Source organism: Synchiropus splendidus, chromosome 19, assembly GCF_027744825.2.
Source record: "Synchiropus splendidus isolate RoL2022-P1 chromosome 19, RoL_Sspl_1.0, whole genome shotgun sequence".
NCBI classification, from domain to species: Eukaryota; Metazoa; Chordata; class Actinopteri; order Syngnathiformes; family Callionymidae; genus Synchiropus; species Synchiropus splendidus.
In genome coordinates this window covers 12,218,172-12,242,732 of record NC_071352.1, presented here as the reverse complement: position 1 = coordinate 12,242,732, position 24,561 = coordinate 12,218,172, and the positions used below count along the sequence as shown (strand labels likewise).

Sequence of the window (24,561 nt, the reverse complement as noted above, 5' to 3'; positions counted from 1 at the left end):
TCCTAAACATGTGATGTTGCAGTGGCACTACTACCACCGTCTATCTGATCTCATTGCAGCGACAGTATAGCTATTCTGTACTAAAAATGTTGGGCAATGATTTTTTTAGATTAGATTGGACTAGATTGACTTTCCAGTTAAACACATATCCAATGTTCTTTTGTGACATTCCAGTAAAACATGGATTTATATGGAACAAGTTGCCATGTCCCTGTATATGTGAGTACATGCACCACATGTGCTGGCTGGTTAGCAAGTAACAGTGCAATTAAAACGCAAAAACTGTGTCTTTTTTCATCAAATTTCACCATATTTTGAAAGTGTTCTGCACAGAATATGTCATTGAATAATATATTAGTTCATGTTTATTTAAAGGTCCATATTCTGTCTACAAACAGATCAATAAGATCAAATTCCAATTGAATAAGGCCTCAGTGGCTGTCAATACTCATACGCTATTTCTTGAACACTTCATAAAATTTCTCGGTTTTTCGCCTTGCATTTTTGCACCTTCAATTTAAAAATGAAGACAATGGATCAAAGGAGAAACCGTTTATTATAATCTTGCAATGTTGGTCACTTGAAAACAAACACGTCACATTTAAAAACAGTTTAGGTAGGAAAATAAAAGAAGACAGTTACCAGTTCATACATGTCTTATCTTCGGTTGGTTTTGATCAGAGGGGGTGGACTGGGAGAGGAAAGGTACTCGCACTCCTGCACACACACACACACACACACTCGCACACTTTCCAACACAGTTGTCGTTTCAACAGCAACTCAGATCGGAGAGATCAATTACGCAGAACCTTTGCTGTCATTCTGACAAAGACTGAGATTAGAGAACGACAATGATCAAGACTGAAAAAAAGAAAATAAATTGCGAAATGATCGCGAGAGTACAGTTCTTATCTACAGAAAAGGTGTCTGTCTTCCGACTCACTGTTGCCAAACCCGCACCACAGAACAATAACATCATGAGAGAGCTGGTAAATAGAGCGGGATTTCAAATGAAACATCATTTATGTTTCTCAAATTAAAGTGAATTCGTCCCCCTGAATGAGATGTCTGTTCACAACATTGTTGGTAGTTAAATCAGAGGTAGCTTCCTTTGCTCTTTATCAGTGAACTGCCTGGCCCAGTCGGTTTAGAATACGTTTGTGCTCAGAAACACCTGTTGTAAGCCTTTACAGTCCATAGCTCACGAAAAGATTAATTCATTGTTGACTAAATATCAATACTCTCATAAAGATTTTGGGGCTCTATGAAAAAAGATCTTATATTGTATTTTTAATGTATGTAAAATATTGGAAAAGAAGCACTAAACGTGAAAAAGAATGTAATGAAATACGTTTTGGTTTGCACATTCAATACCAAGCGGTCTGCTTTTCAGATGAAGTTCAAGTTTGACCAAATATATAGAATGTATAATGACATTTGTTGAGACAATTAAATCTGAAAATAGTCTTGAGACTATGGGGGTAGTCATCCAAATTGTCTACAGTATTGAACGCATCGTCGCAAGATAGTTTATCGGCTAAAAAATAGTTTTAACAGCCGTTTCCTGCTACGCTTAGTTGATAATGTTATTAATATTATTTTTGTCAATATAATGCGGGTATGTTTTATTTTTAAAAATGCGAATAATCCTGATTTAAGTGAGTTGAGGGTATCAAAAATAGACTGGAGTGTCTTTACACGTTTCCACCACTAAGAGTCACTAAATCATTAATGCAAAGCTTCCGAAAAACTGCTCTTCCGTTCAGAGTTGAATCCGAGATGAAACATATTGAAACTACAGGAATACTGGACTTTAAAGGGTCAGAGGTCATGGTGAGTTTTTTACCACTCCTTTAAAAAGTGTCGACTCTCACCTCTCATTCGAGGATTATATCGATTCACCCTCCCTTGTTTTGGCATTCGTACTTTCAGTTTGACTTTTCCAACTATTTTGAAGACGCAAAAACACCTCCACAATCACAAGCATTTCCTGCGAATGTTTGCTTTGCCCCCCAGTCTCCCTCCCCGTCACTCTGACTGTCACTCAGTTGCTCCCACACGTGCTCTCCTCTGTGGTTTCCTTGACTGTGTCCTCCTCCTGCTCCTCCACCTCCAGCTGGGAAGCTTGGCTCGGCTTTCCCGTCTCCCTCACGCTGGAAAACCTGTCAGACCCTTCAGTGCCGGCTGTTTCTTGGTGATCTGTGGAGACAAAGACTGATGTGATCCACGGGCTCGAAAAAATTGAATGTGTAACTGTCATGTCACAGCTGCTGAGGTCATACTTTACATTCTGTCTTACACCCATTTTTCTAAGAATTTAATGGGTTTTTGTGCGCTATTGAACAGATGATGCATTTATTTATTTTTTTAATCTGATGGGGATAACTCACAGATTTTGTTGTTGAGCTGTCAAAACAAAGCAACAGATGAGCAACGATAAAGATCAGGGAGCTGTGACATCCTGTTTTGGGGCATTATTGTGTCTCACTAAAATCCCATGAAGAGATTTATGCCGCCATCCTGTCTTCTCATCTGACAGAGCAATAACTCTCAACGAAGGGACGCCTGTCTGGTGTGATGCCATGGCCATTAAAAAGTCGTAATTTGGCTGCATGAGAAATTGAAATGTTTTTTTTTTTATTCTTTAATTAAGATTTGTGTGTTTGTTTGGTGTTCTGGCTGATATAATGGAGGGGCTGTCATTTAATAATTTATTAATAAAAAGTATGTGACAAACAGAGAACTCTGCTGTTTGTGACTGCATTACGGCACATTTTTAATGATTTTTTTTTTTTCTCAGTCACTGTTAGTGATTGCTTTGTGGTCTTAAGGTATTTCAATAAAGTTGTTCTTTAAAAAAATGGACTGATACTTCAGCTTTCCCAGATCCTGTACTGACACGCCTAAGTAATACTGGCAAAAAGTATATGATGAATAAGGCTAATCTAATATAATCTAATTTCCTAACATTTAAACTTGAAGTCTCAAGTTTCCAAGTCTCAAACGCTCTAAAAATCCATTTCAGAAATGCGGTTTATGCGTGCTCTTAAATGCTATCATCCACTGTCCCATTTCCTCCTAAACCTTTTTTGGATTGCCATGCTACGAACTGTGTTACATAAACCAACCTGACAGATTAAGTCTGAAAAAAAGCAAGTTTGACATATTGTATATCATCTGCCGCCATTACTGTTATGACTAAATGTGAGATATCGACGCCCGATGATGGAACACTGTTGCACCATGAAGGCAGATGTTGAAGAATGAGGCTATTCCTTGAGCAGGTATGAGAGATCAGAGCGGTTCCCTCCCGGCGGCAGAGCACCTCCCTCTCACCGGCAGCTTTGGCGGGAGCTTGAGCCTCTCCCTTCGCTCTCTGCCAGTTGTCCTCATCCTCCTCGCCCTCAGAAGGGTCTTCCAGAGGAGGATAAACACCTAGATGCTGCAAATGAGCTTCAGCCATCTTCTGCACGGCTACAGACGCACAAACACAGAGACAGGGAGACGGCCACACAAACACAGACACAAGGACAGAGGGACACGTTGTTGTGGTTTCACCATGCTTCAACACTGTCACTTTTAATAAAGTCTCATATGGGGGGGGCTGAATGTGTGCCAGGCAGGCAGGAAGCCAATTATACACATGCACTGACAGACAAGCAGGCAACAGCAAAACGCTGTCTGGTTTATACAGTAAAGACTGCTGTTTTGTTCTCCCACCGCGTTCGCCCATCTGTTTGCTTGCTCCCTCACTTCTCCTGCTCTGTGTGCCTTTGCTGACTCACCGTCTCTCCGCTCTTTCTGTTCTTCTTTTCAACACGACCTTTGATCTAATGAACTGTAATTGTTTTGACCTCATGTCCAGTTTCGGGTTTCATTTATGATTTCTGACCACTGTTTAGTTTTGGTGAACTGGAAAAGTATTATTAAACTATAGTTCCTGCATTGGCTTTTTCATCTATGACTAAATGAGAAACGGAATGAGCTCTCATTGCGGCTTGTTTTTCATAAAATGAAATTGATTCACGGAAAAATGTTGATAACAGTTATGAAGTATGACAAGAAGAAAACGCCATTTTCTGTCTTGTTTGAGTTAAGACTAGAGTTGCGAACTAGCCTGAGCAGAGACTTGAACGTCGTCTTTTCACAACCTCAGCAACAGAGCCAGAGTGAATGTGAAGGCGAGGCAACTTGTGGAAGTGAATAGGGAGAGTAGTAACACTGAGGAAACCATGATGGACGAGGGTCCCGTCCACGAGGACTTATTCCTATTTACTTAAGTTTGGACTGCTATAAAAGCATGTGCGACACAGGTTTATTGCATGTGTTAAGTGAAATCTAACTTTTTTTTTTTTACTTAGGTAAATATTTATCATTTCTCATGAACCCCCTCTTTAGCGAGACTGACTTTTTGTCTACTTCAGGCCACCGTAGATCAAGCTACTTGTGCTACCTGACTGAGCAGATTCGGCTGAAAGAAGCGAGGTCGTAGCTTTCGCTGCTTTTCTTCATTTCTTTCGCTCTCCTGAAGGCACCACCTGCACAGATCTACTATCTCAGATCTGTGCAGGTGGTGCCTTCAGGAGTATCAGAATTTTCTGTAAAACTGAAAATAACCAGGTTGTGGTGGGGACAAAGCAATGTTTTGGCTTTTACTACATGTTTTTTTTGTTGTTGTTTTTGTCAGTGTAAAACATTGGTTGTGTATAAAGCACTGTAGTATGTACTGAAAATATTTTTTTTCAGATTCTGACGTTCCTCTACTAAAAACCTGTAGCTGCGCCCACTTCTGGCTCTGTAGACAGATTTATAATTTATAAAACTGCAATTGGTTACTGTAGAATCAATCTACCATGAAAGATGACATTTTGTAGCCGGTCTTTCCAGCAATGTAAAAAAAAAAAAGAATACAAATGTCATGTGACTACAACAAGCTAACCTATGTGGCAGTATATTTGGAACAATTCTTCCTTGGAAACACAGCAGCAGTTGACGGAACACGATACAATACTCAACACAAATAACAATACCTGCCAGACCCGATCTGACTGCAGTCGGGACCAGATGTCATGATTTTCCTAAATGCGAATGTTTGGAAATAAGCCCTTCAATTCACACCTACAAAGCCTTCCCCTGCCTCAGGAGCCCTTCTCACTCTTAAATGGCTATTAAAGGATTAACTGCTAAAACAATCCAGCCACTTCAAATCAACAAATGTCCTGCATTCCACCGTGTCAAATGGTACTACATAAATATTAATTAAATAAATAATAGAATATATTATATTAATAAAATAATACTTGATATGAGATTTAAAAAAATATTTATAACATTAGAGATATATATATATATATATATATATATATATATATATATATATATATATATATATATAATAAACATTTAGACAAAAGCAACACAAACCCTCAGAATTCAAAATAAACGCCGGCATGTGTGTTGTATCAAAAAATATTTTATGAGTTAAAAAAAAACAAAAACCTGCACACAACTTGGTGATTTTTATTTTTCTGATTCGTGTGTATGTGTGTGTGTGTGTGTGTGTGTCACAGCTGTATACACAACTGACTTAATCCCAGCTCATCCAGACTTTCCTCGACTCACACTTGGTGTCTTACAGCTGTCACACTCTAATCTCCCTCTTTCTCCCTTTCTGTCGCTCGCACACGCACACGGCCCCCCAGCTTGAGACAAAACAACCCTGCGTATATCAGACGTGCACATGCCACAAATAAGAGAGAAAAGAAGATATGAAGGTTTTTACAGCCCATCTGTCGCATGCACCTTTGGCTTGACTTTAAGATGAAGCATGGCAAAGCAAGGAGATTTACACAGCAAGACACCGCAAAACTAAGGAGGTCTATACACAAGGAGTGAATCACAACATGCAGAGGAAGAATTAACCTGTGACATGAACACACACTGCTCACACTGACCTTTGAGTGATGGAGGTTGATATACATGTGGATTGACACGTTTTGGCTTGAGGACACCATTTTCCCCGACGACCCACTGGGACAAAAAGAAGATAAACCTGAATTTCAGTCTTTATTTTTTATTGCTCTCTTAAGGATTCATGTCGCCTTGGAAAGTGTCATGCTTAAAAGGATGCTTTTAAGCGACAACTAATCCCAAATTGGAAAAAAAAAAAAAAAAAAATTAGATAATTCGATAAAAGCCAGAATGTCTCTGCTTTGTGGAGGGAAAACTAAAACTGTCGCTCACAACAACACACCCAAGAATTAAATGTTCTCTTTAATGTTCTCTAATGGAGAAAAGAACTCACATGCATTCAATTTTCTCCTGTCCGAGAAAAATAAAGGACGATCGAATCATATTTAGGTTCCCATCAACACTCCCCGCAGCCTCCAGACCCTTGTCTCGCGCGTCAATATTTGGCCTTTACACATCATTTGCATCAAAAGCTGCGCACAGCAGGACAGCATAAACACGCTCAGTTGGTTACCGAGCTGTGGTGTGTTGGTGGCTGTTCTTCCACTGACTTCTCCATCACTGACCTCTGATGGTGAAAAAGGTGACTGTTGTGCGTCCATGAATGTGTAAATGCCATCGCTTCAAAAATAAAAAGGACATTTCCAACAACTAACATTTGGGGATATGATGGTTATATATGCAGTAATTTGCATATGTAGACTGCTTTTGCAGGATTTATCGTTTAAAACATCGCAACCAAACTTTGGCGACATGAACACTGTCCGACTTAGATCAGCTTAAACTGGGATTAGTCACGTTTCCTGGAGATTATGGTAATATTATTGAGTTATTTGTCTTCAAGTGAGTCAATCTGCGCCTTTGCTTGCTATCATGCGTCTATGGCATTTCAGGTGCTACAAAGCGATATCCCTGGCAAACAGAAAAAACATCACAGACAAGTGGTAAAACAATAAAAAAAAAGCAGTCCAATATTGTGGTTCACAACCAAAAACTTTGGCTAGACAGATGTTAAATTTACACACCAGGATATCAGTTATCCTTCAAAACGGAGCATACTGTTTGTTTCTCACAAGAAAGCGTTGTTATTGAACTGACTCAAATAATTGAAATAGCGATTAATAAATGTACACAGTTTGGCAAGGCATTGCTGAAAAACAGATATTTATAAACTGCTTATTAATATAATATAATTTAATGCAGGACTGGGTCCTATCTGGATTCCTGCTTAAAAACTGGAAAAACGTGGTTGTTGAACTCTTAACATGAAATCACCAGCCAAAAAATAAATTTAAAAAGAACTTTCCATGGTGGATTTATGGCATGTGGTGACAGCGGCACATTACTCAGAGATGCTTGCATCATCGCTGTTACCTGATGGGTGGACTGATCGTCTTCTGGAGACGTCTGATCCGCTACTCTGAACAGTGTAGCGGGTGTGGGCCTCCTACGTCGGATCTGCAACAGAACATCCAGCAGTCAACCATCATGAAACTCGTGATTTCTGACCTGCAGCTCAGCACCCGAAACCACTCGGTTTTCACTCTACCTTGACCTCCATCAGCTAGATGACACGCTCAAACAGAGTCAGACAGAAGCAAGATTCAAGTTTCCACGCTGCGACTCAACTTATCCAGAAGTTTGCAATTATGCTGACGTTGTGTTTATGTGAAATGAATGACCTTCTTACAAGCTGCATGATGTTATAACTGTGTCTGATTGCTTAAGTGCCCCAGATATAGTCAAACGTGAACAGAGAGACCTTGGACGAGGCAAAGTTTAGACTCAATCAGACAGAGTTCAGACACCGTTTCCAGGGTCTCTCTCCACCACCTACCACCTTGCAGGTAGCTTTGGAGCAAGGCCTGTGTTCCACCTCTGAAAAAGCCGCACAGAGCGCTCTCTGTCTTTTGCAAGTGCATCCTGCCAACCCTGGAATATCCTCTTAAAAGAAGTGTCAATCAATCAGAAAAGTAGGAAACTGATCCTAGCAAGGGTAAAATACCTATAAAGGATGCTGTCTCGAGAAAGACCTTGCATCTTTGGATTAGAACAACAGCGGCAAATAACAAAATTCCAGTGGTGCCTCGGTTTTCCAACCTCTCGGACTTCTAACAAATCGGAGTTCGACGGACGGAGCGCTCACTCCAGGGTTTGATGTCCTGTTGTGGGCTGGAGTTGGGACAGGGATGAGGCGAGTCTGGGACAGAGCGTGACTTGGTTTATGACTTTGTCACAGCCAAACTGCACAGAAGCGCACATTCAGAGCTGGACACGCACCGGGCACCTCTTCACTTCTGGAGAGACGTCACTCACTCGGCAACCCCTCCCACATGCAGCGGCCACACACATAGAGGAACAGCCACCTGCAGCAGACACTCTACATTCACTCCTACAAAAGACTATTTTAAGGCTTGGAACGCATTAGTTCTTTTTCTATTCATTGTAATGGGAAAAATCGATTCAGATTTCGAACAAATCGCTTCTCGAACGGCCGTCTGGAACGGATTGTGGTCGCTTCTCGATGAAGACTAGAACACCCGCACAAATTTGCACAATGTTTGTATCTTTTTATTTGTACCATATTTTATTGGTTGAAAACTTCTATTTCCTGTTTATGTTTGGGAAGCCATCTTGGATTGCGCAGTCGGGTGACAATTCTCCAACGAGAGAAAGTCACTGGGCATGTCTGAGCCTGACTGTGTAGTAACACACCCATAGTTGAGGTGCACTTGCTTTGACTAGGTTGAATCCAAATCTACAATAATTACTTTGTAATAGCAGTACATCATTCCTATACATTCATAAAAGAGTAACGTGTCTGTTTAAGTGCACTACTCACTTCCTCACTCACTTGGCTCTGGGGAAATGTATATAATGAAACACTGTGAGAAAAAAGTGCAATTGGCAGGTCAAACAAGTGAGGTATTGAAAAGTGTCCCCAGTTGAACAGGCCAACCTTGGCCATGACATGAACCTTGGCGTCACTGTTTACGCCACAACACAACATCGCAGTAATGGAGTTGGCTTGGCCGCATTTGTGTGTGAAACCCCTCAACAGTGAGTGGTTTATTTGTGTTCTTCAGCGGCGTGTGTGCGTCATCGTGGAGAGACCCTAAGCGGAGGCCTGCCGAGCCACACGCTTGAAATCTGCCACTGTCAAACACAACAACACAGAGTAATCGAGCGTGGATTTCTCCCTGGGAGTCATTTTAATCTACTCACACAACTTCCAGCTTTCCTGTCCCCTCTCGAACTCATTCGCTTTTCATTTCAATCTGCCTTGATCCCCTGCCTACTTCCGTTTGAATCCTCCATTCATTTCCTTTGACCAACTTTCATTCTCTTGTCTTTCTGTCGCCAGAAATGATATTATTATCCTTCCGTCTGCTGACTTGTCTCGCTTCATTGTTGTTCATGCCGTTTCTTGTGGGCATCTAACAATATCTGATGGTACTTTTTCACCAACACTGTATTGACGGCTTTAAATGAGTATGGACAGGTCCAGTGCATTTCCTTATTTCTGTGTTAAATTCCATCAAATGCTAACACAAAGTCAAGAGATGCAGGACACCAGAGGAGTGGACATTAAAAGTGTAGTTTAAATCTAAAAAGACATAGGGTAAAAAAGCTGAATCAGCTTTAACATGTTTTAAAATAAATTGATAAAATAAATAAAAATAAATAATAATATTAAGTTAACTGTTTATGATTAATAATAAAAAATAAATAATAAAAAATATACGTATGTTCCACAGAATTATAATCTAAATGAGTAATTACGCCAGAGAAAATACAAATAATTTGTGTTATTTACCACATTCAATATGTACTACATAAAAATATTAAATAAATGCATGGCAGACACAAAGAAATAACAATATTGGAATGCAATGAATTGCAATGAAAGACCATATTAAAAGTAAATAAAAACATAAAATATGAAACAACACAGCTTCACATTGCTACACACAGTATACAGAGTATATTATTTATAACAAATTTGACCAAAATAAAGTATTCTGATGGTTCAATATTGTTCAATGTTGACTTGTTTACAGTGTAAAGAAAATGTTCATCATTCCATACTTCCATAACTGCTCCTTTTAACATTCCAAAATCTTTTTTTTTCTTCAAATAATGGTCTGCATAAAAACATATTTATGTTCTGCACAATTTTAATTTAAATGGTTAATAAATAATACACAAATAATTTGTGTTATTTTACCACATTCAATATGTGCTACAGACACAAAGAAAAATCAATATTGGTAAAAGCAATGATAAAAGTATAAAAAAAAAACAAAACATGAAACTACACAGCTTCACATTGCTTCGCTGGCCAGAGCTGGGTTTGGTTTGTGTTATAAATGCGAGTACATTATCTATCATAAATTAAACCAAAATAAAGTATTCGGATGATTCAATATTGTTGAATGTTGACTTGTTTACAGTGTAAAGAAAATGTTCAATATCATTCCATACTTTCATAACTGCTCCTACTAACAGTGCAAAATCTATTTCATTTCAAATAATGCTTTGCATAAAAACATATTTATTGGATCATGAGGTCCAACATCTAATTTAAATGTATGAAAAAGTCCTTGTTCCACAGCTCTTTTCCAAACTTCCACATCGTAAATGCGTCAGTCACTTTGGTCCCACCATGTTTTGAGGTGGTGACATGCTGCTGTGTGACACCATGACTGCCAAATGACATAAACACGCACATTTATTCCAGTAATTTTCCAGCCGTACCACCACCCACTCTGCCCAAGTTACATAATGTTGTATGTGACTCATTGACGCCAACAGTGGGGCAAAGCGTGTGAGATTACCCCTGCTGAGTATTATCCTCTGCCCCCTCCCTGGGTATCTTCTCTGAAACCACTGCCCGCAATCTCTCGAACCCCTGGCACTCATTGTTTTCCACCCTGCTCTCTGTGTCAGAGTGAGCTTTTTGGCAGGCTCTGGATGGAATTCCACTTCAAGATAAAACAGCACTGACACATAGAGAAAGGCAGATGGTGTCCTACAGTGAGATTATTGTCACTGCCATGTATTGTTGTATTCGATCATGGGAATATTAGATTATCCTAGATCGACCCATTGATGTACTAGATGAATCCATAAGCGCCCGGTAAGTAGTTAAGCAAGTTAACTTTTAAGATGATACCTGCTTTATTCGACTCATATTTGATATGATGACTGACACATTTGATCCGGTGCGCGGTGGGAAGCAGATGAGTCATTGGCAAATGTTGACACGTGCGTGTGTTCAGAACAGCTTAACCCAGTAGCAGCTACAGTAGCAGCTCCACTGATATGGGTCTGGTCCCTGGAGAAGTTCCTCCAAGCTGGTGCTCTCACGAAAACTATAAAAAGCCGCAGCTGTAGGGCAGTATAAACTAGATCAGGGGGATCTCTAAGGGTGAGACAGAATGTCTTTGAGTCCAGCAAAGAGACGCCTTCAATCAGGAAGCATCTGACACGTCAGCTCGCAGTGGATGTGTCAGTTGCATCACTCAGACCTGCGTGCCACTTTGCTCCCGTCTCTCACGCCTGTGCTGAAACCAAGCCTGGATGGATGGGGATGGATTTGTTCAGGATTGATCTGCCGCTGCAGCTTCTTCTGATGGGCAGCCACACCACGGCACGGACAAGCTAGAGCTCATGAACGGGAAGAACAAAGTGGTGAAATCTTTAAAAACCAAAACACCTGAATGGTGTGTGTAAAGATGACAAAGTGAGGTGCGAGAAACTTTACTGGTTCACCGGTTATTGATCAGGCACCTCACAATTTTCGATCTGCTACAGACGTTGGCCTGCACTGAATACAGATTCGCGTCTGTCCCCGCTCTCCAGAACATTTATCTTATCTGTGTCCATCTCCGGGGGAGAGGTGCAGCGCCGCAATTTAAACTCAGTCGCTGCCTTTGTGACCCTCGACCCTCAGGAATTCAGCAGAGTGACTCAATTAAAGCCAAGTCATCCTGTCCACTCTTCTCCTGCCGGTCCACAAGCCGTGTCTGTGAGCCTTTTAAAATGAGGTGTCGCGCGGTGATGCCGAGAGCTCGGCAATGTGACAAGTCTCTTGCTGTAGTTCATATGCTGGTTACCATGTTTTCATGTGGGTCAAACTCCAACACAGAAGTAACATCTGACTTACCACCTGCTCGACTTACATCCACCCGTACGTACGACCAAGCCACGTGTTCAATGTCTGGCACCGCAGCCCGGCATCGCGTTCGACAGTTACGGCAGCACAGTATCCCAGCATCTCACTCTCACACAGAGATCTACCTCTACAGTAGCACCTATAACCCTTGCGTCGGCCATTTTGAATGGCATTCCACTTACGTCCAATCTGACTTACGACCGGTTGGTCGGAACCGATCCCGGTCGTAAGTTGGATGTTACTTGTACTGTACATTAAACAGCCGGTCATGACATTCTTTGATCAGAAAAAAATAATTTTAACATTATAGGACTACTGTCAAAGTGCGAAGCCTAAAAACTGGACTTTCAAGGTCGTGATGCTTTGTCGGTGATCAAGGTTTTGGTGCGTAAAACTAGTTTTACTAAACTTGTGGCGGGCCGACTAAAGTAACTTGGTGGGCTGGATTTGACCCCCGGGCCTTGAGTTTGAAACTACCTGCTATATTTAAGTACAGAAACAGTAAGTAATATGGACTTCCTCCTTACTCACAATTGTAAACCGAGGCCCCGAGACCATATCTGGCCCAGCAAGTCATTTTCAGCAGCCTGCAAGAGCTGAAACTAGATAACAGTCAAAACCATATACATGTTGATATCATTACCTACAACAGGCGTTGCCACGGCACAAAATGACCATGTACTTTTTTATCATTTGTTGGTATTTGAATCCTAAATATTCTAAACTCTTGGCATATAGTTCTTTATTGATTTATTTTCAGTCATTTTTGCCTGTTTTTCTTTCCATAAGCTGTCGATTGCAGAATTTAAGTAGGATTTTAAAAACAAATTGCGCTCATTTTAACAGTCCTTCAAAATAAATGTCAAATGTTAAAAATAATAAAATAAATAAATAAAAATAAATGGAAAAATACCTCACATTAACAAGCATTTTTAACCATATGTATTCATTTATTTTGAATTATATTAAATATATCACATATATACAAAAATATATTATATAAAAGTTAATAACATATTAACATATATTTTCATGGAGTAATTCGACTTTTTTGCTTTTTGTCCTTTTCTTTTCACAACAGCGTACAGCATGACCTGACATACAAAGATTTGTGTGATGGGCAAATAAAACGATATTATAAATGTCAAGAAAAGCTCATTGCTGATAACAGAGAATTTTGACCAAAGACAGGAAGCTTCGAGAAAAAAAAAAACAGGCGGACAATTTATCAGTGTCCATTCAAATGGACACTGATGGCAGAGTGTAATTGATATATTAATTTTGTCCTACCCGTAACTTGGCCCGCGGCATGGTCAAGTGACACCCCTGTCGTAAACAGAGGAAAAACTGAGGTGCTGACCATCACGAAAAAAATACTGAACTAAGAAGCATTCTCAAACAAACAAACGCCTTCTCTGCCTCCTGAGAATATTTCCAGCAGCGAAACATTTCCATTCAGCGGCTGCATTTTAACATGCAGTCGTGGGCATGCTTTATTTTGTTTCCTATAAGGTGTAGAATTCTCAGCCAGCAAGGCCATTAAGCATGTGCTTCTCACTGCCTTTATCGCATGAAGAATCTTTTTTCCTGAGGCCCAAATGAAACACTCCAGTGTCGTGTGTGGAAAATGATTATCAGTGAGGCAAACATGTCAAAAGAATCCATCACACTGCTACTAGAGGTTTGCATGCCACAGCAGCTCAGAGCTTTTCACTTTTAACAAAAATACAGAGAGGACAGTAGAAGAACCAAAACAGTGAGAACAAGTTGAAATGAAATGCGACGCAGGGTGCCATCTGAACCGTCAGGTGCAAACCCGGGTGAAGTGTCTTGCTCATGACAGGAACCCGTGGGAAGCAGGGATCGAACTGGCGACCTCTGAGTCACAGGCCAACCACTCGACCATCTCAGCTATGTCTACACATTTCTATTCTATTGGCAACCCTCCAGTCATAATTCAAACCCTACACATTGTATGCCGAGTTGTCGACTTGTTGTTGTATGTTATGAGTCATTTGTTCACAGAACAAAAAGCTTCCTCAAACCCTTGTGCTCTACTTGCTAGGGAGCACTGACTAACCAGCCCTTGAACGTTTTCCAGCTGTTTCAAGGAGGTTCAAGGACATGTCCACACTAATAAAAACTCAAACCAAACCAAACCAGATCTGGGTTAGAAAGCCAGTGTTTAAATGTATGACACTGCAACTGATTTCTAATTCCGACTATCTTAAAAAACAAACGTTCCCCCAGAGTTGAGATGAGCTCATGCTTCACCCACTTCATCCTCTCATTGTAAGATCCAAACCCTTTCAACTCGTCCTCTTCAAAGAGCTTTGGATGTGGAGACAGCGAAGAAAGGGATGTTACTAATGGCCGATGAGCAACAGGAAACCACCTGCCGAGCCACGGTGTCCGTTCCAGTGATGCACGTCGCCAGCTGTCAGTCAATGCTTTTACCCAGATGAAGAAAAGGAGCAGCCAACAAGAAGATGATGCCGCTTTTCTTCTTCACTGCGCCGCTGAGTGGCTTTGCATTGTCCACCTTATAGAGGCGAGTCGCGCTGGAGACGGTTGCTATGGTGACGGGTCTACCTTCGTCACGTACCCACAGGTGGTAAATTAAAGGCAGACAGTCATTAACGATGGAGATGGGTTTCATATCACCATGTTACTGTTATGTTCTGAGGACCAGATCCATCCTCGGGCTGACCAAGCCTTTTGACTGGTACAGTAACAGTAGTCAAACACATTGTGTCATCAGATCAGGGCAGAGAAACATACAGTTCATCTGGTGATCTCTGAATTTTTTAAAATTTTTTATATTTTTTCTTGGTTGTCATCATATTTATATATTGTGATTTATATTATTATTAGTATATATATAAAAGTGTGTTATTTTCAAAAATGAATGTTATGTATTTGCCTTTAAATGTACATGTTTTAAAAAGTATTTTTTAAATGGGTAAATGAAAAGAAATGTGACTTTTCATCATGTAAAAAAGTAAAACAAAAAATGCCAATATATATATATATATATATATATATATATATATATATATATATAGTATAATAGATATATATATTATATATATATACAATATATATATATATATATATATATATATATATATATATAGTATAATAGATATATATATTATATATATATATACAATATATATATATATATATATATATATATATATATAGGGGCATTTTTATTTTTACTTTTTTACATGATGAAAAGTCACATTTCTTTTCATTTACCCATTTAAAAAATACTTTTTAAAACATGTATATTTTAAGGCAAATACATAGCATTCATTTTTGAAAATAACAACTATTATTATTTTATTAAATATACTGACTTACGTCTTGTTATTATTATTATAATTGTTATTGTTATTGTTATATAATTGTTATTATATTTTCCTGCTTTGACTTGAACGACTGCAGAATTCATTAAAAGAAAATGACAGCCAGTGCTGTAAAACATGATTGACACTTGGCATAAAATGCTGCATTGGGTTTTGATTTTAGTAGTGACCATGTTTCGGTGGGTGACAAATGTCAAGGGATTTTCTGCCTGGATAAACTGGCTGGCTTTCGCAACTCCAAATATTGGTTTTGCATCACCGCTGTTTGTACTTTGGTCAGTTCCTCAAATAGATCTGCTGGTCACACCACTCTAGGATTTTTTAAATGTGAGGGAAACGCCAACAGAAGCCATGACATAATGTATTGCGATCTTATTGGTTTCAAATTACACGTCACTGAGATTTTCTCTCTTTTCTAAGTTTCAGATCTGATGATATCCAGGGTCAGATTTGGCACATAATCTTCTTTCGTCTACACACAGAAAAGCACATAAATAATTCATCACACAGGTAAACTATCGACGAGGAATAGGGGTCTGAATTTCACTTGCATTTTACTTGTTGATCCATTTTTTTTTACCTTGATGGCTGTCCTCTTGAGGGGGTTGATCCAAGCTACATATTGAATACAATATTGCAAGAAAGTGACTTTTTTATTGTGTAAAATGACTGTGACGTTGCCGAACAGTGTCCCAAATTCGACCACTCATATCCTGGCTGTTGGCAGCAGGTCTTGAAAGGTCACAGCCAATCTTACAGTGTGCTGCATCTTCATCTGTGTACAGTGTCATCACGTCCCAAACCTTAGCCCATGTTCAATATTTATGGTTTTAGAATGTTGACACATCACACATCCACGTGCAGGGAAAGGTTCATATCCACAGCATGAATTGGAAAACTAAAAAGGTCTCCTTGACAAGTCATCCACCAATTCACAAAACAAACAGAGTGAAGCCTGTTGACTGTGACCAAACTTCTGCTGGAAAATTGAAATTATTTTCCAATTCCTCCTTTTCTAAATGTCTCAGAGTGAAGTGTTGCCTCACTGGGTAAACTGAGTCAGTGAACCAAGTGCCACACAGGTGAGGATCGGCGCTGTGTATTGCATTGTCGTCCCGCTAGACGTTCTGTCTGTGAGTGTGTGTTGACCGTCCCCCAGACGGCTGGTGTTTGTCCACAAACACCGCGCCTCAGAGGTCATTGTTTGACGTTTAACCAGCACACTCCGACTAAGGAGTCGACAGGGTTGTTGTCTTCCTCATGACATCACCAGTTACATTTTCATTCCTGAAGGAGACAGATAGAGATCTCAACATAAAGAAATCCTGTCAAACTACTTGTTAGTAGAGTTACATATACAGAGAGAAGACTTGTTGTTGTTCTGCGTTTGAGCTCTGGCATGCCACACAACCTTGTTCACACAATAAACCCAAAGCCTGTTTAAAGGGAACGTAACTTTTCAGAAGTGATGATGGAGCTTTTTTAAGAATTTCTACACAACTTTCCATCTCTTGGAAGAAAGACTCACTCAGACGGATGCAGAGTGTTCCGCGACTACAGTCCACCACACTGCAGCACACACTGTAGCAAGCCAGGAACCAGGTTTTATATGAGTGCTATATTAAAGAGCAGAGAGACATGCGGCTAACCAAAACGCATGAGCAGCACTCACAGAGTTCAATTCAATCCAAGATGGAGTGTAAACAGTGAGCCAACCTCCAGTAAAATTGGGTTTCTCAACTTTTAACTTTTTTTTTAGTAAATCAGTCAAATGCATATCAGTGTTCATTGTATGTACATAGAAACAATTCTGATGTGTAATTGTAAATATGTGTATGTGAACTGCAATGTAGACCATGCGAACAATAGCAATCACTATCCTGGTTAACATCGATTCAATATACACAAAACTGTCCCCATCCTTTTCACACGTTGCTACTGTCACTGATCGTGTGTTCTTTACGTTGTTATTGCTCTTCACCAAAATATCGACCACAGGGAGCGGCCCACAGTCAAACGTTTACGGCAACAACAAACTCCAAAACAAACATGGCGACTGTGAAAGAAGTATTGATAATGAAAACGGAGGTAGGAAGCGGTGGTCAGTGAGGCTGTTGAATATGTCGCAACCGGAGGACGGAGAATCTATCTTGAGAATATCGGGTGGTAAAGGCAACACTGCTCTTTTTGGTTCGTATCTGCAAGCTTTATGGAAACATGGAGAAATATGGACAGGATGAATGCAGAGCACAGACAGTGAGCTCCGTCCTCCGTATGTAACATTGAGCATAGATGGATCTTTAGATGACCTGCCATCTTCAGTCGTTGAGGACCAAGTGACCTGAGCCTCCAATACAATACGGGGAGCCCAAAATACTTTTACATCCGCAGCCCGATAATTTTTATTCTGTATGTTGGACTAGTTTGTTCGGTCAATTGTTATTTCATTTGCTGCCACACATCCTTTATTATTTTCAGCCAAATACTGCTGAAGTCACAGGTAGTGTTTACCACTGAAACACGTTTTAAATATTGAAGGTGTATTCTGTCAGTATATATATATATATATATATATATATATATATATATATATATATATATATATATATATATATATATATATATATATATTATTATTAGATCAAGTTGCTTTCTGTGTTTGCCATTTCATTTTCGTCATGAATGACCTTCAGGTGATGGTGCGAGCTGTATGCGGCCACAGGGAGGCAGAGTTGAAGGGAGTCCAGGATGCTGCAGCTCTGCAGCACTGACCCTAATCTCTGTCCATTACGCACATTACTCTACACCATTTCCAAGCACGCAGGGCTGGTGTGCGTAGGCGTGTGTATGTGTGTGCGGAGGGGGGGTGGTGGTGGTGGTAAACACAGCCATGTGCTCTGCCCCTCTGTGATTACAGACAACACGGGAAGTTATGGACCACAACACAACGGAAGACATGACAACATTGTTTGTGACCTTTGATTCTTAAAACCTCAGAAGGAGGAGGAGAGCGGACATTCCAGAAAGGTTGGAGGCAAATACATGGGCAGAAGGCAAATGATTCTGGTTTTAATGGCTGTCGATATCACGCCTTAAAACCGCGTCAAAACTCTCAACTTTATAACCGTGACAAAGAAGAAAGGTAGCCTTCATGTCGGAGAGCTACAAGCCACTTCATCTGGCTGATAGTGAGGAAAACTGAAGTCACATTTCGGGTGTCCTTTGATGGAAGGGTTGAGTCTGACACACTTGGTCTGTCTTTAGTTTGGTTCCCTTTCATATCAAAAGACAAGGTTACAGTCTACTCGAATTCCTTCTCAATTTGCTTACATCTTCTTACACATCTTCCTGACAAAAACTGAATTTGTCTTCAAAAGTTTTCTTTAGGCTGCAGGACTTCCAGCCTGTAGTTTCGGGAGCGACCCCTGCATAGTTTTCCTTACTTTGAATCGCCAGTCATCCACAATCCTGTCTCAAGATAGCTTGAACTGGAGATGCATTTTTCAGTGTGACCCATTGGTTCACATTGTAAATACGAAACTTTATCCTACAAAATGAGATTCACAATGCCGTTTGAGAACTAAAACTTGTCCTGAAATTGAACACAGGCTCACCGCAGCCCAACTTCACTATTCTTTTTCCCTGCTGCATCGCGCTTCTCACTTCTGTAGGGCGCTGTTTTCGTATAGGTGGCGCTGTGCAACGTGGATTTTTAGCCTCAGCGAAACAACTTTGCTGAATGGCAACGGCTCTTCTTTGCACCATCGATTCTCCAACCCTGTGTTGGTCAGTACATCCTTGTTTTGCCCTTCACACTGTCTTGTTTCTGTCTCGCTGTACTTCTATTTCTTTATCCTGTGCCTTTTCACTTTGCTTTGGATCTCCCAGTTTTGTTTTGGGTTATTTGGCCACCGGCAGCACATAGTTCAATACTTTTCTTTCTCCTTGGTTTTGACTGTGGCCTCCCATTCTACTGAGCAAAAATATGTGTTTTCTTCTTTGGGTCAATGTCATCCATATTTCAAAAGTCATTGTCCCTGACATGTGACCTGTGATCTCAGACAAGAGGCTTCTGTTGGTATCAAGTGTTTTTTGGATGGATTTGAAGCCACCCTCTTGAAACAGTGTGTGGGATAAAAAGACGAATGTAATCTAAACACAAGCACCTACATATGGAAACAAACCCACTTTAAAGCGAACAACTGAGAGAGGCCCATTAAAGCTGACCTTTCAGAGGTGAACCATGGGGGGGGGCCAACTGACAACAAAGTTGTCCAGCGGTCACCATGGCAACCATAGAGTCAATAGTGCATTTGCAGATGTAATCACAAAGAAGGTAATAAATGCAGACAATGTTGAGGTGATCTGGGCTTGGATACCCAACAATGACCTTGTGGATAGGAATAATTGTCGAGCGAGCGGGAGGCAATAACGCCAGTGTTGTTGCTCATGCCCACCCACACGTCCCTGGAGACTCCCACCGGCCCCGGGGAGACGCGATCGGCTGTGAAACGCACATTAACATGTCCTGACCAGGATGTTCCCACAGTAGCCTTCAGCAAAGTATTTTATTTTAGCGTAGTAATTAGTATGCATCCACCTGCACACAGCCGCTGACACGCAGGCAGACACACTGGTATTGTCAACAACAGTCAATGAGAGTGGACATATAGCACAGTTGGAGTCGTGCTGGGGTGACATATATGACAGGAAGCTCACGTGTGTTGGTTGACTTCCTGTACTTCCTTGGAGAGATAAGCTTCCGAAGTAAGACATGTCAAGATAAGTATTGTGAGCCAATATATATATGTGTGTGTGTGTATAATGTATAAACGTATATATGTATATATCAGTGGTGGGACTTTAATTCATTACAACATTATTACAATAAATTAATTGCAACAAAATTTTATTTAACTGTTTGCCCTCCAGACAACAGGGAACCTTTGTAAGTCAAACCAAAGCATCTGTTTGCTTTGGTTCAGTTTTTCTCTACACAATGTTCCAGGGTTTCCACTACTCTGAATGGACTTGAAATTCTTATAAAATTGAAATTCTTAAACAAATATTTTCAAGACATTGAAAGAGCTGTAGTTTAAATTAAAGATTATATAAAAACGTGAATATAGCCACCACTGTGATTTATTGTGCTATTGTCAAAATGATGCAAAATAAACAATAGTTTGTTGTTTAAATGGATGTATGGCTCCATCATTTGATTCAGTCATATACCATATAAACAATAATACCAAATTCATATATATATATATATATATATATATACTTTTTTTTAACTTTTTTATATTTACTTTTCAATCGTTTTGACATTGTTTTCAAGAGATTTTTTAGAGGACAGACCATTTATGCAAAACAAAACAATGAAAACTAGGTTGTGAAAACATACACTCAAATTCTGAGACTTAAATAAAACGTAATAATTTAATCATTAGCTCAGTTTTCTGCCCAATTATTTAGTCATCTTTGCTTTTCTATTTGTTTCGTAATAAAAGTCTATGCGACTGACTTGTTTTGTCTAACACATCCCAAATTTCAGTCTCAGTCTGCAGCGTTTATTTCCTTTAAAATATATTTTGCTTTGAAAACACGGGCAGAACCAAAATATTGTACCATGAATATGTTTTGAGGGCAGTGAACGGCTGTAAGATGCTTTCAACGGATCTAAATTTAATCAGTTGGTCTGGACTGAGCAGACCCCAGCGAGATTAGCTAGCTCTTAAAGAAGTAAACCTTCATGTTCCTGCTAGGCAGGGAAGCAGAGCTTCAGAAGAAGGACAAGCACAACCTTATTCCACTCACCTAGTTTGAGAGGAATGACACAGAAGAGCACTCATAGTTATTGAACTCTAAGTATTTGTGGTCAGGTTATTAGTAGTCATGATAAAATAGTCAACATAATATATATCTATCTAGTAGCTTCAGGTAACTTATCTAAATAAAATGATTCTTGCCCAAAGTTTTCACACCAATTCATGCAGGAGATTTGGTCCAGCAATTTGCCACCGACTTTCCCTGGGCTAAAGAGTTTTGATGGGTTCCTACATGCAGGCCAGTCTCAAGCATATTGAGGTCAAGTATCAGAACAGTAATGATCAGTAGCTCAGAAAAACCTGGAGTCTCTTGAGTGCCACTGGTTTTCGAACGTCCCGGACTTCAAACAAATCGGAGTTCGAACAAAAATTTAGATATTTTTTTGCTTAGGATTTCGAACACAAATCCAGAACTCCAACGCCCCCAAAAAAAGCTGGAAAAAACATAATGTGCGCGGACCAATCCGCTGACCCAGGACGCGCTTTGTTATTGTGTATAACGCGGCCTCTGTATGCAGACGTGTCCCGTTAGCTACATTTACTGACTGTTTTTTCTTTATACTGAGGTGTAAAACCTTTCCTGTCTCCGCACTGGACCGTGGTAGAGGGTCACAGGGGAGGTGCTGGAGCGCTCACTCCAGGGTTTGATGTCCTGTTGTGGGCTGGAGCTGGGACAGGGATGAGGCGAGTCTGGGACAGAGCGTGACTTGGTTTATGACTTTGTCACAGCCAAACTGCACAGAAGCGCACATTCAGAGCTGGACACGCACCGGGCACCTCTTCACTTCTGGAGAGACGTCACTCACTCGGCAACCCCTCCCACATGCAGCGGCCACACACATAGAGGAACAGCGCACCTGCAGCAGACACTCTACATTCACTCCTACAAAAGCCTGTTTTAAGGCTTGGAACGCATTAGTTCTTTTTCCATTCATTGTAATGGGAAAAATCGATTCAGATTTCGAACAAATCGCTTCTCGAACAGCCTTCTGGAACGGATTGTGGTCAAGAACCGAGGCACCACTGTATTCTCATTTTTTTCGACTGGAGAAGCAACAAATGTTGCTTTGACATTGACATGAAACAAAGCAAATTAAATAAAAAATATTATAATAACAATGAACAACAAAGAGCAGTGCGCTCTTATAAAGCAAAGCCAATAAAATACAGCGAATATAATAACTTTAGATCGATCTCACTCAGCACGCTCAGATTGAGTCGCAGGAATTGACGTCACATGTTGGAACAAGCTTGTTTAGTGGCTAATGCTACAAACAGACTCCATGATCCACAGCAACAGTTGCCATAAACACCAAGAAACAACCAATGTAACAGATTAGATTCACTTTAAAGCTCAGAAGGATGGTGGTGTTCAGTCATTATATCAGCTTCCTCATTCACTGTGTAGCTTCTTTCCACCGCCGGTCACATGCCCAACTCTCATCAGAACCAGAACCAGCTTTTCTATTTGCTTTGGAGTAGAAGTCTATGCGGCAGACCAGTTTTGTCTAACACATCCCAAATTTGTTTGTTTTTTTTTGCTTGTTTTTTGTTTTCGAGATGACTAATTATTTAGTCACCTTTGCTTGTTTGTGTCTTGAAAAACTACTCTACCCCACGAGGTTTCACTGCAAACGTAACAATGCTGAGGTCTAGGCTCAAAATATTTTCTTTTTTATCCACGCTTTATTATCTTCCAATAAGGTAGTATGTGGCAACACATAGACATTTACAAAACTTCCGCCTGTTTCTCCATCTCATCTCTCCTCAAATCCTCATGAGCCATTGGCCTTGGTTTACCTTCTCCACCATATGAAATGAACATTGACCCACTTTCTCTGGTCCAGCGATAAGAGGCAGTGACACCACAAGCCAAAAAATCTGGGAGATCAGAATGAGCTTACACATTCCACAGATACAGCTGAGTCAGTCATAAGACACCATCACAGATGAAAGAGATGGAGGATAAGCGGTCAGAAAATAGTTATTAACACAGTCAGTTAAATGGAAAATGTCAAGGACGTGCTGATGCTGCAAAGTTCCCCAAGTGTGCCGCAGTTTTCTTAGGTGATGACGGGCAGTATCACTTTGTAAAACAGGTCGAGATTCGAGGGCGATGGGAAAATTATTTCTCAACACTGCGGCTGAAACATGAAGTCGCAGCCAGTACATGCAAGCAGGGCCTTGAGGGGCCCAGAGCCACTGGATACAAGGAATGCTCGACTGGTTTTCTGTGCTTCTGTGGATGATTGTATTTGAGTGAAGAAGCACAGTGTTTGTTCTTGACATCAAACAAGTGTAAACATATATTTGTCGTCAGCTATTGAACCATCTTCAGTGGGATCAATGTACAGTAATGGAGTTAATGAAGAATAAAAAAAACAAAACAAATTATTCTTAAATGCAAGTACTATTTGGAAATATATGTATTTATTTAGAGATGGAAAGGCTGGGCACTTCTGCACTGAGTTTATTCAAAAGATTCATCTTGCACTCGCCCCAAAGTTGCATTTTTTCATGAAGTGAATGAAGAAGCTGTAAAGCAGACTAAAGTTTTGAGGAAAAGTAGCACATTGGAAGTCGACTTCTACAGTATACTACAGGACAAGTGCTGCATGCGCTGACAAGTGACGTCCAAAGATGAACCCTCCACGTGCTCTGCACTCACCATCTCCACCTGCCGTGGGTCCAGGTTGGTCGGCGCGGACGCCGGAACCGCAAACTGGATCTTCTTCCTCTCTTTGGGCTCCCCCTCGACTTCGGTCGACATGGAGGGCTCCATGGCTCTGGATCCTATGGAGGATTGACTCCCGGCTGTCAAAAATCACTACCACCCCTGTGGAAGACCCTGCCGAAAACTTTCCCTCTCCCGACCTGAGTCCCTCTTCACTGCTGTTACCCAACTGGCTCTCCCTCCCACTGTCCCCCCCTCTCCTCTCCAGAGGTTTATAGCAAGATCTCAACCTCCTCCCTCACGACCTGTGCGGCGGCAGTGAATGAAGCATGTCCTCAGATCAGGCAGTGAGGGAGAGAAGTGGGCGGGCAGCGGGTGGAGGGGAGGGGTTCCGTGCCAAAACAAGGTGGAGATTATCAGAACAGGGGAGGAGCCAGGCATGTGGGCGGAGGAGAGATGTTGGAGGGGATAAAGAGCTGGGGAGGGGGTGACTTTGTTTTTCTGTTCTACTAAGCTGAGGTTGATTTGTAATGAGAA

The 24,561-nt window shown here is 40.6% G+C and overlaps 1 protein-coding gene across 1 annotated transcript; it reads right to left on the bottom strand.

Moving 5' to 3' along the window:
* Window positions 1-537: 537 nt before the first annotated feature.
* ppp1r1b (protein phosphatase 1, regulatory (inhibitor) subunit 1B) lies at window positions 538-24,327 on the bottom strand. The gene is made up of 5 exons (XM_053851743.1): window positions 24,019-24,327; window positions 7,345-7,428; window positions 5,955-6,030; window positions 3,337-3,474; window positions 538-2,199 (listed from the first exon to the last, which is right to left on the bottom strand). Exons 1-5 carry the CDS (start codon window positions 24,130-24,132, stop codon window positions 2,045-2,047), a joined length of 567 nt encoding a protein of 188 aa, XP_053707718.1. The 5' UTR covers window positions 24,133-24,327; the 3' UTR covers window positions 538-2,044.
* Between the last annotated feature and the right edge of the window lie 234 nt (window positions 24,328-24,561).

Excerpts from the sequence above, each read along its gene's own strand:
- ppp1r1b (XM_053851743.1), bottom strand. The coding sequence starts at position 24,132 with ATGGAGCCCTCCATGTCGACCGAAGTCGAGGGGGAGCCCAAAGAGAGG. Across the intron at positions 6,031-7,344 it reads ACGATCAGTCCACCCATCAG|TGGGTCGTCGGGGAAAATGG; the intron begins GTAACAGCGATG and ends TTTTTGTCCCAG. Across the intron at positions 3,475-5,954 it reads TCAACCTCCATCACTCAAAG|CCGTGCAGAAGATGGCTGAA; the intron begins GTCAGTGTGAGC and ends GTGCGTCTGTAG.